Below are 14300 nucleotides of genomic sequence, written 5' to 3'. Positions count from 1 at the left end.
GACGTAAAAGTGAAGGAGCGCAAACTGAGTTCAAGCAAACAATGATGTTTTTTCACTGATACAGATGAAAGATGCAGATTTTGTAAAGTAAACATGCAAAGTAGCCTGTCAAGTTTCCAGTAAATGATTTTCACCCCAGTTAATCAACATGTGATTTCACCCAAATCCTAAGTTTCTATATTTCTTGGAACATGTTTCTACACATCTCTAGCAGGCTACTGTTAACATCTTCCTACTTCACTCAAGCATGACTACAGACAAAGAAATCCCAAGAGGTTGCAAGTTTAAAACTTATTCTTAACTAAGAACATGCTGAAAGACACTTTCACCTTTTAAGATTTTTTCCTGTTTAATCAATTATGGATGTAACTGCTACACTGGCTTAGAGGAATCTGCTGTCTATGCCTTCAACATTTTAGGGACAAACAGAATAGAACATCATTGTATATGAGTCAGCAGTGTGCCCTGGCAGCCAAAAGGGCCAACTGCATTTTGAGGTGCAGAACACAGCATCAAGCAGGAAGATAAATTAAAGAAATTTTATTTCATAAGGAGTCGATTGCAGGGGAAAAAAAAAAAAGAAAACAACCTAAAAGTCAAATATTCTGACATTGCATTTAGGGATTAAAGCGTGACACACAGTTCAAGATTTGCCAACAAAGTCCAAAATAGCTACCCTTTATTTTTTTCCTAATCATGCTTCCTGCAATGGGAAATGATACAAAGATAGTAAGTATCCTAAAGGCACACATTTCCAGCACATATTAGTATACTCCTTCATTTTTATGGTTTTTTAAATTACTCAAGAAAGTAGATGTCTTCATTGCATTTCTTGCTTTGGTATGTAAAGAATAGGCCGACAGAAGACATTTGAAAGAATAAAACACAAAAAGCTGAATTTTTCAACTGTGAAAATTTTGAGGCAAATTTGCTTCAAAAGTAAGCATACCCATTACAAATTACTCACTTTCTGGCCATTTTACCCATTATCCCTATCCCAAATCATCAAGAAGATACTAAATGTTAAATTTGAATCTGTATGGGCAGGTATTTGTTGTCTCACTTCTGCTTAAGTGGTAGATGTTGCCAAAGGGTACATTTCCTCTGAATTAAGGAGATCTGACTGCTATCACTTGTCTAAATTCCACACATTTCCTTCACAGGCTGATGACTGACAAATCATATCCACCTCAAATTACAATGCTGGCAAGCAGGCAGGTGTAAAGAAATTGGAATTCAAGCCTGTATTAGCCTTGCCCAGTTCCAAAGCTACAAAGGTTTATTTAACCTGGGGAAGCTGCCTTGCCTGCTGGGACAGCACAAGGGATGCGAGCACCCACAAGGGTGAGACGGGACACACATGCCATACTTACGTGCAACAGCGCCTTGCAGCGGCTCCGGGAGCGCAGGGAAGGCACTCGAAGCACGAAGGGAACGCGCTCCACGCGGAACGCGAGCGGCGCAGAGCAGCCACGCAGCCCTCACCCCCGGGAGCACGGCCGAGGGGGGCCGGGCAACACACAGCACCACGGCAGCGACGCGTGCACAAGTGAAAAGCAGGAAAGCACACCGTGAATCGCCCTGCGGAATCTCTTGGGCAGCGCAGATTCAGCAAATAACGAGAGCTTCTTGTACATTAAGGACAACCCAGACATCGGTCTTTTCACAGTAGTATGAGGTTGACAAACAGCTTTGGAAAAACTGAAAGTTAACCATTTCAAATTGCAAATTAATCCTCAGGACCCAATCTTTAATATGGTTTATCAGGAAGAAACTCTTGGAAATAGAGAGCAGCTATGTCCACTCCTGCACAGTAAACTAGATCTTCTAATCAAAATCTCTCCCTACAGTCAGATTAATACTTCATGAAATTCATGATATCAGAAGAAGAAAAAGAAGCAAACTCATTTAGCAAAAACTCTCAACTCAGTGTTAAGTAAAGGTTGTCTTGCAATTAGCTGTTTTACTTGGTGAGCTGCAGCCATAATTCATTCCTACAAATCATTAGGAAAAAGCACTTGCACAAACCAGAATAAGACAAACTCCCATAATTCTACTGACAATTTATATTCTCATGAGGTCCTGTAAACACAGTTATTTCCTAACATTTACATGCAATATGTGGTTCCATATTTATAGGTAAGAAAGATACCAATCTAATTCTGTTAATTTAAACTTCAGGCCACTGCACTTGAGCCTCCCAGTTACATTTCAATATACACTGATGATGAAACACTTTCTACTTACATCTACATTCCATCCATGCAAAGAACACCATTAATCAGCAAAATTTGACCACTTATATTGGGACCTCTATGAGAACACTGCTTGCACAATTAACTTGTGGTTTTTTCAATACTTAAAGGAGGCTTCTAAGAAAGATTGGAACAAACTTTTTAGCAGGGCCTGTTGCAGTAGGAGAAGAGGTGATGGTTTTAAACTGAAAGTGGGTAGATTCAAACTAGATATAAGGAAGATTTTTACAATGAGGGTGGTGAAAAACAGGAATAGGTTCCCCAGAGAGGCAGAAGATCACCCATCCCTGGAAACATTCAAGGTCAGGGTGGATGGGGCTCAGATGTCCCTGCTCACTGCAGGAGGAGCTTGACAAAATGACCTTTAAAGGTCCCTTCCAACCCAAATTATTCTATTATTCCCTTTTATATTTCATAAAGTTTTATTGAGTTTATTTTACAGATGAGATTGACTTTCCTATGCAAACATGGGCCATTGGTACTGTGTGTTTAAAGAATCGTGGTATGTTAACTTTACAGTCTTTTAGCTTTACAGTATAAAACCTGGTTATTACAGAAGACTAAAAGCATGGGTGCTTCACATTAATTCATAAATTAAATATTTTTAACTGTCCATCTCCAGCTATTTACTCCTCTTTACAGAAAAACAACCCTAAGTATATAATAGTTATCTATGTTGTCAAAACAGGAAGCAATCTTCACCAAGTTTAATTTAAGGCCAGTCGTATTGGATTCTCTATATTGGCTTTCAAGGTCTCCAGAAACTTTGAAGCCAGTTCATCATCCACCACTCGACCATCACTTGAAAGAGTCACTGTCATGAGTTGATGCTGTTCAAGTTTCTCATTCCCTTCTTCATCTTCTACAATCTTGAGCTCTGGTCTTGCTCGTCCCACAGCGAGGATGCAGGCCTGAGGAGGGTTTATGACTGCTGTGAAATCACTGATGCCAAACATGCCCAGATTGGAGATACTGAATAGAACAGAAAAGAGTTTCAGTAACATCAGAAATTACGTATTCCCTACAAGAAATTATCTATATTCAACAACTACTATGATTTAAATCCCCTCCAAGGCAAAACCTATTAAGTTAAAAATAGATATGAACTGTTTTTAGTTGAGCACATTCACACTCTCAAGGGTTTGGAATTTTTGCAATTAAAAATAACGCACCTTTTTAGAAGTCCCATTTCTTTACAGCAATATATTCTTGCACTGCACACACTGAAGCCAGAAAGTAGGCCAGTAAAGCAGTATCTTTAAATATATTTTGCCTGTCCCTGTTCCAAGTCAAATGCCTTTTAGACTGAACTTCACAACTGCAAGTTACAATGGCTGCTGGTATCCAGTAAGTGATAAAATTTGGGCATCCAAGTATCACTCAGGCACATGAAAGCCTCATTGTGCCTTTCTCCCTCAAACACTTCCGTCCGTGTCACCACCTGTGAAGTGGTGTATTAGGAAAGGCTTGGACTCTTTTGTGACAAGTTGTCTATGGAGAAAGCTGGCCTACCATCTCCTCCTTTCTGGTTATAGTTACGGCAAAGAGTGGAAAAACGATTAAACAGCACAGAATCATGGAAGAGTTTGGGTTGGAAGGGACTTTTAAAGGTCATCTAGTCCAGCTTCCACTGCAACAAGCTTCTTCAACTAGATCAGGCCATTCAGAGCCCTGTCCAACCTGACTTTGAATGTTTCTGGGATGGGGCATCCACCACCTCTCTGGGCAACCTACTGATGGACGTTCGTGCCAAGTTGTGTCCCTCACGGGGCCGTATTGGGACAGTGCTGTTTCATGTCTTCAGCAGTGACACTGACAAAGGGTTCAAGTATACCCTCAACAAATCTGCACCAAGCTGAGTGGTGCTGCTGACAAACCTGAGGGATGGGATGCCATCCAGAGGGACCCAGACAGGCTCAAGAATTGGGCTCATGAGATTCAACAAGGCCAATTGGAAGGTGCTGCACCAGGGCCAGAGCAACCAACCCCCAATATCAACACAGGCTGGGGGATGAACCAATCAAGATCAGCCCTGCTGAGATGGACTTGGGGGTGCTGGTGGATGAAAAGCAGGTCCTGAGGCAGCAGTGCACACTTGCAGCTCAGGAAGCAAACCATATCCTGGGCTGCATCAGAAGTGGTGTGGCCAGCAGGTCAAGGGCAATAATTCTGCCCCTCTATTCTGCTACTCTGAGACTCCACCTGGAGTGCTGCATCCAGTGCTGGCATCAGAGAATCACAGAACCATTAAGGGTGGAAAAGACTTCTAAGATCAACTCCAACCATCAGACAGCACTACCACCATGTTCACCACTACACCATGTCCTTAAGTGTCACATCCACCTGCTTTTTGAACACTTCCAGGGATGGTGACTCAACCACTTCCCTAGACAGCCTGTTCCAATGCTTGTCAATCCATTTCATGTTTTTTTTCCTAATATCCAATCTAAACTTCCCCTGGTGCAACTTGAGGCCATTTCCTTTCCTCCTCTTATTATCTAGGAGAATAAACCAACCCACATCTCGCTATTAACTACACTCCTTTCAGGCAGAAAGAGAACAGTGATAAGGTCCCCCTGAGCCTCCTTTTCTCCAGACTAAACAATCCCAGTTTCCTGAGCTATTCCTCACAAGACCTGTGCTCCAGACCCTTCTCCAGCATCACTGCCCTTCTCTGGACACGTTCCAGCACCTCAATGTCTTTCTTGTGGGAATTGGCCAAAACTGAACACAGGACTCAAGGTGTGGCATCCCCAGTGCCAAGTACAGATGAAATGAACTTGGTTCATTTCACCTGGTTCACCAAGGTAATTGTTTCCCCCTGATACAAAACAGTCTAGTTTTGGCCCTCAGAATCATCACATGGAGTTTCATCCTAAACAGAGCAAGATTTTAAAAGCAATGCATTAAAAGACAGTGGAATAGCTGAGGATAAAACAGTTCTGAACCCATGTTGTATTTACCTGAAAGATCCTCCCTGGTACTCTTCTGGTAACAGTTTTCCATCTCTAGCCTTCTTTGCTAGAGCCTGAAGAAAATGAAAGAAGAAAACAGGCAGAGAAAAGAAAGAAATTAGTGTGTTGTAATAGACTAATTCTTTTTTTTTTCAGTAAGACATTTTAAGTACCGTACAGACATTAAGTCAGCAAAAGTCACCTGCTTTTGAATTTAGGGAAGCACCTCAGCAACACTTTTGTTGTATCTGCAGTGATTTGGCAGAGAGACTAGGGCACAAAACTTCATTTTCCTACCAATATTGGCTGTTCAATAAAAGCTGTTCTCTCACCTTACAAATATTGTTCCAGGTTTTACAATGGAACCACCATTTTCCCGGGTGTTTTTAAATTGTCTAGCAAAATACTGGTAAGTTCACAGTTTTCCTGCTTAAAGAAATATTTGTTTAAAGAAACTGACATGTACCATTTCAGAACTTTCTACCAGATAGAATGTATTTCTTCCAGCTAAACATTCAACTACCTTTTGAAGGGTGCCTTTAAGGCCACTCCTTCTGTGATCTCCATTTCATTTGAGACTTTTCTTTAAAATTCAACAGAAGAAATGTTCAAATACAGCCCAAAAAGTTCATGCTATGTTCCAAGATAAGATCACAGAGTTGTACAAAACTTTAACATTCATAATAAGCATGTCAAAGTTACAAGGATACACTGAGCTTTAATTTAGGCTTTTATTCATCTCTGAGTAATTGGTGAACCAGAAGACAATAGCCATGGGAACAGCATTCACACAACAGGGTCAATATAAGCGTGATGCATTTGTGCAATTGCATTATTTGAATGATGAAAATATGGTGCCTGGATGCACATGACCTGGAAAGAAGTTAAAATTATCCTACAGCAGAAGGGGATATATAAGCAATTACACAAAGAAAGTGCCTGCCAAACTACAGGAAGACTGATAGAGGAGCAGCTGCAGTTACAGTGTGTATGTGCATGTCAGGTATGTATTTATTTCAGTAATCCAGTGAGGAAGCTGAAAAGCAAAATGATGTTGGTGTGGACACCTGCAATCTATGTGACCCAGTGTCTCTTAGAGGGAGCAGTGTGACACACACATTCCATTGGAAAGGCAAGGGGAATGCTCACTGTCATCACCCCACCGAATGTAACACAAGCCTGCATTTCCATCACAGGAACTGCAGGACATTGATTGTGGTAGCAGAGGTTTGCAATACTGCACAGTATTGGGGATGATAATGAAAGCCCAACATCCAACAGTGCTTTTATTCTTGGCATTCTATCACTAACCCCAGAACAATCTCAGCTGGCCTTCCTCCTCAACTAGTGAAAGGAATTGTTTTAACAACACATCCAGCATAAAGTAAGCAATATGGACTGGAAAAACCTTGAAAACACCCATTTATGAATGTTTTGTGGCATGACCCATCTTTCTCTGCTACACCTTTGTTGGCTGTTCCCCTCTGTTAGCACAGACCATTATGATTTCTGTAGTTTTTTGCAAAAGGCAAGGATTTACAAAGTGCAGTGGTGTCTAGTTTGGGGACAGTTTTATGCCCTAGGAGCTGCTTCCATTGCATTCTTCAGATGCTGCAGGCTTTTGATTAGCACTCGTTAAATGACAAAAAAAAGGCCTGTGTTGGGACATTTCACCATTCCTTGTACTTTTACCTACCAAAAACCATTCCTTTATCTGGCAACAACTGCCACATATCACTCTGACTGGCACCTGATCTATGCAAAATACTGCTCATTAGTCTGAGGAGTTTAATGTTACATCCTTAATTGAACTGCATATTGAAAAAAAATGCAGACAGAAATATGTTTGATAATATAACTGCAAAGAGAGTAAAAAAAGCGGACAAAAGAAATTTTCTGGGAAAGGGAAAAAACACCAAAAAACCAAAATCTCAAACCCCAAGACTGGAAATACTAAAGATAGAGCATTAAGTAGCTTTCTCTTGAGGATTAAAGAAATACTATTATATTGAATTGCAAAAGTCTGTACAGGTTTATTTTTCAAGCAGTCTAGCCACCATTCAACTAAATAACATGATATTATTGTTAGCTAAAAATGAAGAGAGTTGCAAAATTAATACAAATTTTGAAGTATAAGTAATGCTGAAACTGCTTTAGATCCACTGCCTTTGTTATTAGTGATGTGTATCTGGGTCACGCTACATTTTCTGCTACAGAAAGCGATACAGCTGCTGTATTCCTCAGCCTGCTGCACTTTTCAGACCTACCTTTGCAGAGGCAGCAATTTCCTTTATTCCCTTGGCAGCAACATCTTTTATAATTGGCGTAATGAGCCCTCGGTCCGTTGCCACGGCAATGGAGATGTCAATGGACTGCAGCCGCCTGCAGGCTTCCCCATCCCACGTTACATTCACATCTGGCATTTGCTGAAACACAGACAGACAATAAAAAAAGACAGCTGTTAGAAGAATAACAGTGCAATGAGTTATTAAGAAAAAGGAAATGCCTTTAAGACACATAGCTACATACAGGCATTCACCAAGTTAATTAGGTTGCACTGATTTTATTTATATTTACTTTGTCAAAAACCATGAATGTATGCATCAGAAACTGAAAATGCCAGGACAGACAGAAGTTTTTTTGGTGTTGCTAGGAAAAGAAAACCAAACTAATTACTACAAATTCCTTCACTGATACCACCTTATGATGGCCCAGCATGTAAGCTTCAAAGCAGTGCAATTTCTCCCACAAAATAAATCACAGGATGTTGAATTTAAAAGCGTGGAAATGGACATCCTACTACACCCATGTGTTGTTTTCCACTGGTGTCTCAAGCATGACTCTCAACAAATAAAAGATGCTGCAGGTACACTCACTGTTATTCAGCAGTTCTCCTAAAATGCATCAGATTTTTTTTTTTTTGATGGACTAAGTTAAAATTGAGATGTTTACTGATCATTTCATTTAGTTTTTTGAGTTTATTGAAATGAAGAAGGTATTCCAGAAAAAAGTATGGGAGGGACACACTATCAAAAAGTGACTCTAATATCTATCTAAAGTAACTGCACTCCTAGGAAGAAGTGGTGTGACAGTACCCTCAGTTCCTATTCTTCAGTGTATAGTGTAAATGTATAGTGTAAACAAAGAAAAAGAAGAAAAGAGAGAGAAGAAGAAAAAGGTATGTAGTATCCTACTTTGCAAGCTAAATAAAGTTCTAGAAGTCCCACAGTTTACACAGCAGTAAGATGCCCTCAAGTGGGTGCTGTGCAACTATAACTTTATATAAGGGTGTTCAAAAGAGATGGTAGGGAAAGAATTTGTCACTTCAACAATTAAAGATTCATTTTTAAAGGACAGCTGCTATAGGAGCTGTTGTTACAAAGCCCAACCACTTGAGAATAATCCTGGAAGTTTTCGTTCCTTCCTCCGTCCTTCTCCCTCCTTGTTCCAGAAAGAAAGAATTGCTCTACTGGGCTATTATCTAGTGAGCCCACTAGCCATTCACAAAATTCTGGCTGTCAAATGGCAAGACCAAGCTGAAACACAGAACCCATAGCTGGACTTGTGATATCCTAAGTGAAGGAGAAATTTTGCATGTTTAAGAACTGATACAAGCAGTTTCTTGAGGTGTGTGCCAAACAATTATAAACTTCCAAACCAGCTGCAGTCAGCTCACTAAAGCTAAAAGAACACATTTTCATTGTTCAGAAATAAAAGAGTAACGAAACACTCTTTGAAGAGTGCCCAGAAAAGAGTCAGTGAAACTGCACTGAATTTAAACTTGAGGATGTATTCACACCACCCAATTTCAGGGGGGGGAGGTGCAAGTGGAAGTGGGTTTTATTTTTTTAAAGCAGTTGCTCAAGTCTTTTCTGAAATATTGACAGAATGCTGAGATGTGAGCTTGATCATGAACTTGTTTCCTTATATACTGAGTTAAATCTGTTGTTTTGGTTTTTTTTAATGTATTATTTTAAAAGTCAAACAAATGCCAGCGTAGATTTCTAACAAAGCAATAGGATAGAGAATTTTATTGATTACTTCCATATCAACACAACATTATTATCATCTCAAAAACTAACAACCCCTCAGAAGACAGAACACAAAACCTCTTGCTCTCTGTCTCCTGTTCCTTTCACCGGCTCTCTGGTGCAGAGATCTGTTATCCAACACTCACAGCAGTTCATGATAAATTTTGGGGGTCACCATTTCCTCACAAAAGTTTCTTTAGGCCACTAGAAGAAGCTTCTTGTTATGTACATGTCTAACATGTACTAACTAAAAACTAATGTTTTTAGTATTAACTTGCAGAGTTTTTTCCAGTCTAAATAAGGCCTCACATTTCTCTCAGGCACTTCCTTATGAAACTGCCTAGAATCCTGTCTATTTTCTGTCCAAATTGCAATTATACATTAAACTATACCTCTTAAAATTATACATTAATTTTCAGTACATGTTCAGCTAGAAATCATTTAAATATTTTCCAGTCCAGTGTTCTCTCAATTCCATACATCCACAGGAATAGGAATAGTCCAGTACCTTAAACATAACTTCCTCTCTCAACTTTTAAATAGTTAAAATTATCCTCACAAATGAGAAAAACAGCTCTCACATCCTTTCCAACGTTTTTATATTACTGTGAGGTAATCCAGGCAATGAGAATTCCTAGCAATGAGCGAAGACTGGTTGCCAGAAGAATTTTTACTTCAATGCAGGTATCACTGAATGTGCCATCAGAATACACCTGAGGTAATAACAAGGTTGGTATAAAGATAAATGTCTGTTTATAACTAAGAGAAATAAGATGCAACTAATATTAGATGAATGATCTTGATAATTACTTTAGTCTGCTGACAAAGTAACTACTGAGATTTGCAGATGTTAACTGCAGTAGGTGGATCTTCACTAAGAAGTTCTCATTTTTACAGTTCACAGCATAGACAGTGAAGAGAATTCTACCTGGAAACCTAAAAAACCTGGCAATAAGCAATACAGAATTACCAGCTTTACTATGATCACATTTGTATCTCCACATAGGCTCACAAAATACTTTTCTTGTCTCCTTGGCAGTTAAAATGTATTTTTAAAGTCAATTATTTGCTTACCTTCAGAGTAACTGCTGTTGCCTTGATAATAAAATCATTTACAGATACTTTAATGTCATCTGCAAAAAGAAACAGAAAAATTCAAAAAAAGGACAACAGTCATTGTTCATATGATTTATCAGCATTTGTGTGATGACAAGATTCCAGTGATTCAGCAGATTTACTCCTTTGAAACATTGCCAAAAAGTCACTCATCTTCAAACTCCAATAATAAAAGCAAGAAAACTACCTTTTCCCCCTTGGGACAAAAGGCATATCCATCAAGAAAAATGTCATGCAGAGACACTCAGGAGAGTTTCAGGAGACTGAAACTGATAACTAAAGGAGTGGCAGCAGAAGCAGGGGCAATAGATACAATGCAGATTATGCTGTAAGATTACCCTGAAATACATGATATTTACATAGTGTTAAGCTTACAATTTCTGCAATTAAAAAAAAAAAAAACCTACATTACCCTTCCACCACGATCACTGCTGTTAGCAAAACTGATCAAGCAGCAAAACTGCTTAATTTTCAAATCTGGTTTACGGCATATAACACACATATCTTTACAAATATTTTTGCAAGGGAAAATTATTTATAGAAAATTGTATCAAGTGAAACATTCTTAAGTCATCACAAATTTAGAGGAGCAAACCAAGTATCCACTTACCACATAACTGGCCTGCAACATTTGCCATGATTAGTAATCTATGTATAAGAAGAGAGACAGCATTCCAACAGAACATTATGGAATTTGCAATTACTATGCTACGCTGACAGAATTTCACATCAGAAAAACCTGTATCTTGGTCATCAAATATACACTGGTTTCTATTGACATACTACATTCCTAACCCTTGGCAAAAATGTCACTGTCCAGTAGTAGAGCAGGAACACAGTTAAATAATCCATGTCTGATATTTTACCCTGCGTCACTGAAGTTTATAGTAGTAGAAAACACCATAATTTCCATCAGAGAAAACATAAACATCTACCAGGACAATCTCTGCAATTCAATTTCATGCAAAGACATATGGCATTTCCACCTCTACATTTAAAGGAAATATTCATTAAGAATCAACAACAGCAGGAGAGGTGTGAAAAATTTCAAGTGAGTATTCCTAAGATCCTTTTGTGGTTCATTCCTTACGAACTGCTGCTGTTTAAAGAAAATATCAGCATCATAAAATGTCTTTGACATTAACTTCTGAATAAAATACCATTAGGAAAAAAAACCAGGTAGAAAAATGACCTGGATACTGTTGCATTAAAAATTAGTCACTCAAAACTCCAGTGGAAGGAGAAGCAGTTCCTGTATCTTCATCTTGAAAATCTGAATATACCAGTCAAATTTCATTTTAGACCACACAAACAGATAAACAAGCACGGGCTAGTCACTAGAACAGAACAGTTGGCCTCAGTTTCTCAGTCAGTACAGCAACAAAAATGTAAATTAACACTATCCTGCTACGTTATTCTGAATGCAGAGCTCACATGGCTTTGGAAAGCTACTATTTGAACCTACATGCTTTCAAACCATGACAGCAATTGTGAAGCTTTAGATCAAAACTTGAAGTGTCTTAGACCTACAGTTATTCATTTTTCATTCTTGTGATAATGAGGTAACGATGAGAAACATCTCAAAGCTGAACTATTGAGAACAAACTACGCAAATGGTACCAGAAAAAAGGACTAATAGAACAACACTGAGAAGAATCCAAGTGAAATTGTTTATGTACTTTTCTCTTGTGCAGACAGCTATATTCTCCCATGAATGTCTTCAGTCTTTAGAACTAATCTTTGGTCTTTAAAAAAAAAAAGTGTAGTAGGAGAAAAACCAGCCTGCTGTTTCTTCCCTTTATAAAATAACAGGCCCTCAGATTTTTTACCCAAGTCACAGACTTAGTACTAGTCTGTGAGGTGCATGCCTGCGTGTCTCCATCACCAAACAGAGCGTCACTACTTGCTTATGCAGCCTGAACATTGTGGAAAATTAGTTGGCAAAGTAACACCTCTGTCTTCCTGTATCCTGACAAGCTGTCCAATTCAATAATTGCCAGGAACTACAGCTTGAGTCCAACATACAGAATACTGAAAAAAAATTATTTGACTGCATAGTGGTCTGCCTATACAAAATCGATACCTCCTGGGGAAGTTTATGTAAACAAGACAAATTATGTATTACTATAACCACATTAGTATTACCACACCTTCAAGTAAATCACACTACTAACCTTTGGCCAATTCTTTCCTCAATTTCAAAACAGCATCAATGGCACAGTCAGCAGCAGCATATGCATGAGGTATGGTAGTTTTAGACTCCGTTAATCTCTTGGCAATAACTCTTCGGATGTTGCTAGCTGGGATTTCTGTGAATGTGCCCTGAAAGAAATCAGATGCTGCATATTAAATATCAGGAGAGCAAACAAACCTCCCCTTTGCTGAAACAGTACTCCAGCATTTATGCATTATCATCAGCGACTCCTGCCCACTTCAGCTATCCCCTAGGTATCCAAAAGTGATACATTCCAACTACTGAAATTAATATGACTAAGACCATTGAGTGTTCCAGTCTATTCCTGTTAACTGGGATCAACTATCAGGTTTTACAGAATAATTCCATTTTGCAGTATAGAATTAACCCTGTTTAAAAAAAAAATCCAAATATTGAGGCATTAATTTTCAGCCAGAGTCTATAAGCATTATTCCATCTTCCTGATTTGGCATATTGCTCAGATCATGCTTTGTTCCATTTAAATTGTAACAGAACATTTCCTCAGTAAGCTACTGCTTTTTCAGTTCCCTGAGTAATTCCTTAAGACAGGTTTTACTGCATCTTTTCTGTTATTCTTCTCCCTCCTTCCACATATACCCAATAATGTTTCACTGGCCAACTTCCTTCTAGAAGGAGGTCAGCTTGCCAGAAATCTCTCAAAATATTTGTGACTACAGAAAGCAAGAAAATAAATGGTTCTGTAAAACATTATTTTGCATACCTAATCTTTAGCACATATGCCTTGAACATACAAGGATTCACAGAATCCTTAGTACATACTCAATAGTACTCAATATACAGTAAATTGCAATATGTATGTTCTGGTGCAATTGTAGAAACATTTTATTCTGTAATGGATCTGGGTCTGAGCTTGTGTGTTCTTTAGTTCTTTGTACAGTGCAAAAAAAAAAAAAAAGACAGCATTTTCTGAATATTATGAATTGTAGCTACATTGTAAACTTCAGCCTAAAAAGATACATCAAATTTAGATCTAGAGCCAGAAAATGTTTTTCACAAAAGCTTTTTAACTTCTACTAATGTATACTTCAGCAAGGGCATTTATTCTTTAAAAAAATAATTTCTGGTATTCTAACACTTCAATTTAACATAGAAACTTATTTAGCTTCTAGAGTTTGCAAAATTACTCTCCAAGGCAACCACCAAGAAGCCTTTTCCTTCCTCACTTCTTGACAACTCATTAATGGACACTTACACTTGCAGGAAAGCAAACAAATCAAGTACAGGAAAAATAAATCATCATTCCAGTTTCTCCAAGGCCTGCAATATAAATTTTTTCATCGCTTCAATTTGCAAGCTACACAAAATAGTATGCAGACCATAATTTCAAGGATTTCAGTTTTAATTACATTGCCTTAGAATCACTGAAACACACTAAAAACTGCACATCACTGAGCTTGACATCTAGGTGGCCTTAGTTTCCTTCCTCTCTCCAGATCTAGCAATCTCAGAGCTACTGAAGTAGCTATTGCACTATTCAGCTGTAGCAATGCTGAAATCTTAGCAGAGTGTTACCAGGGCAGCAGGTTGTCCTGGAGTGGAAACTGCTGGAATTGCTGGCCTTGGATATGGAGAAGTCATGGCTGTTGCTAGTGAAGGAGAAGGCACCGCAGCAGGAGGTGGAGAAACCACAGGTTTCAATTCACTGGGTTTACCTTTCTGCTTCTGTTGCAGAAGTTTGAGAGCATCCCTGGTGATTAAACACAGTGAC

General features: G+C 38.7%; 1 protein-coding gene across 1 annotated transcript in view; it reads right to left on the bottom strand.

Annotated features, from left to right (window-relative positions):
- Positions 1 to 525: 525 nt before the first annotated feature.
- The window catches only part of PDHX (pyruvate dehydrogenase complex component X), a 36723-nt gene continuing 22948 nt past the window's right edge, over positions 526 to 14300 (bottom strand). Inside the window, exons 6-11 of the mRNA XM_082282746.1 lie at positions 14105 to 14279; positions 12531 to 12678; positions 10315 to 10373; positions 7477 to 7635; positions 5219 to 5283; positions 526 to 3227 (exon numbers count right to left, since the gene is read on the bottom strand). Of these exons, the coding sequence (XP_082138872.1) occupies positions 2963 to 3227; positions 5219 to 5283; positions 7477 to 7635; positions 10315 to 10373; positions 12531 to 12678; positions 14105 to 14279 (871 nt within the window). The 3' untranslated portion in view covers positions 526 to 2962. The remainder of the gene's footprint in view (positions 3228 to 5218; positions 5284 to 7476; positions 7636 to 10314; positions 10374 to 12530; positions 12679 to 14104; positions 14280 to 14300) is intronic.

The sequence above is a fragment of the Coloeus monedula genome, assembly GCF_965178545.1.
Source record: "Coloeus monedula genome assembly, chromosome: 6".
NCBI lineage: Eukaryota > Metazoa > Chordata > Aves > Passeriformes > Corvidae > Coloeus > Coloeus monedula.
The sequence above is the reverse complement of the archived record's forward strand: the minus strand, read 5'-3'. Positions and strand labels throughout refer to the sequence as shown.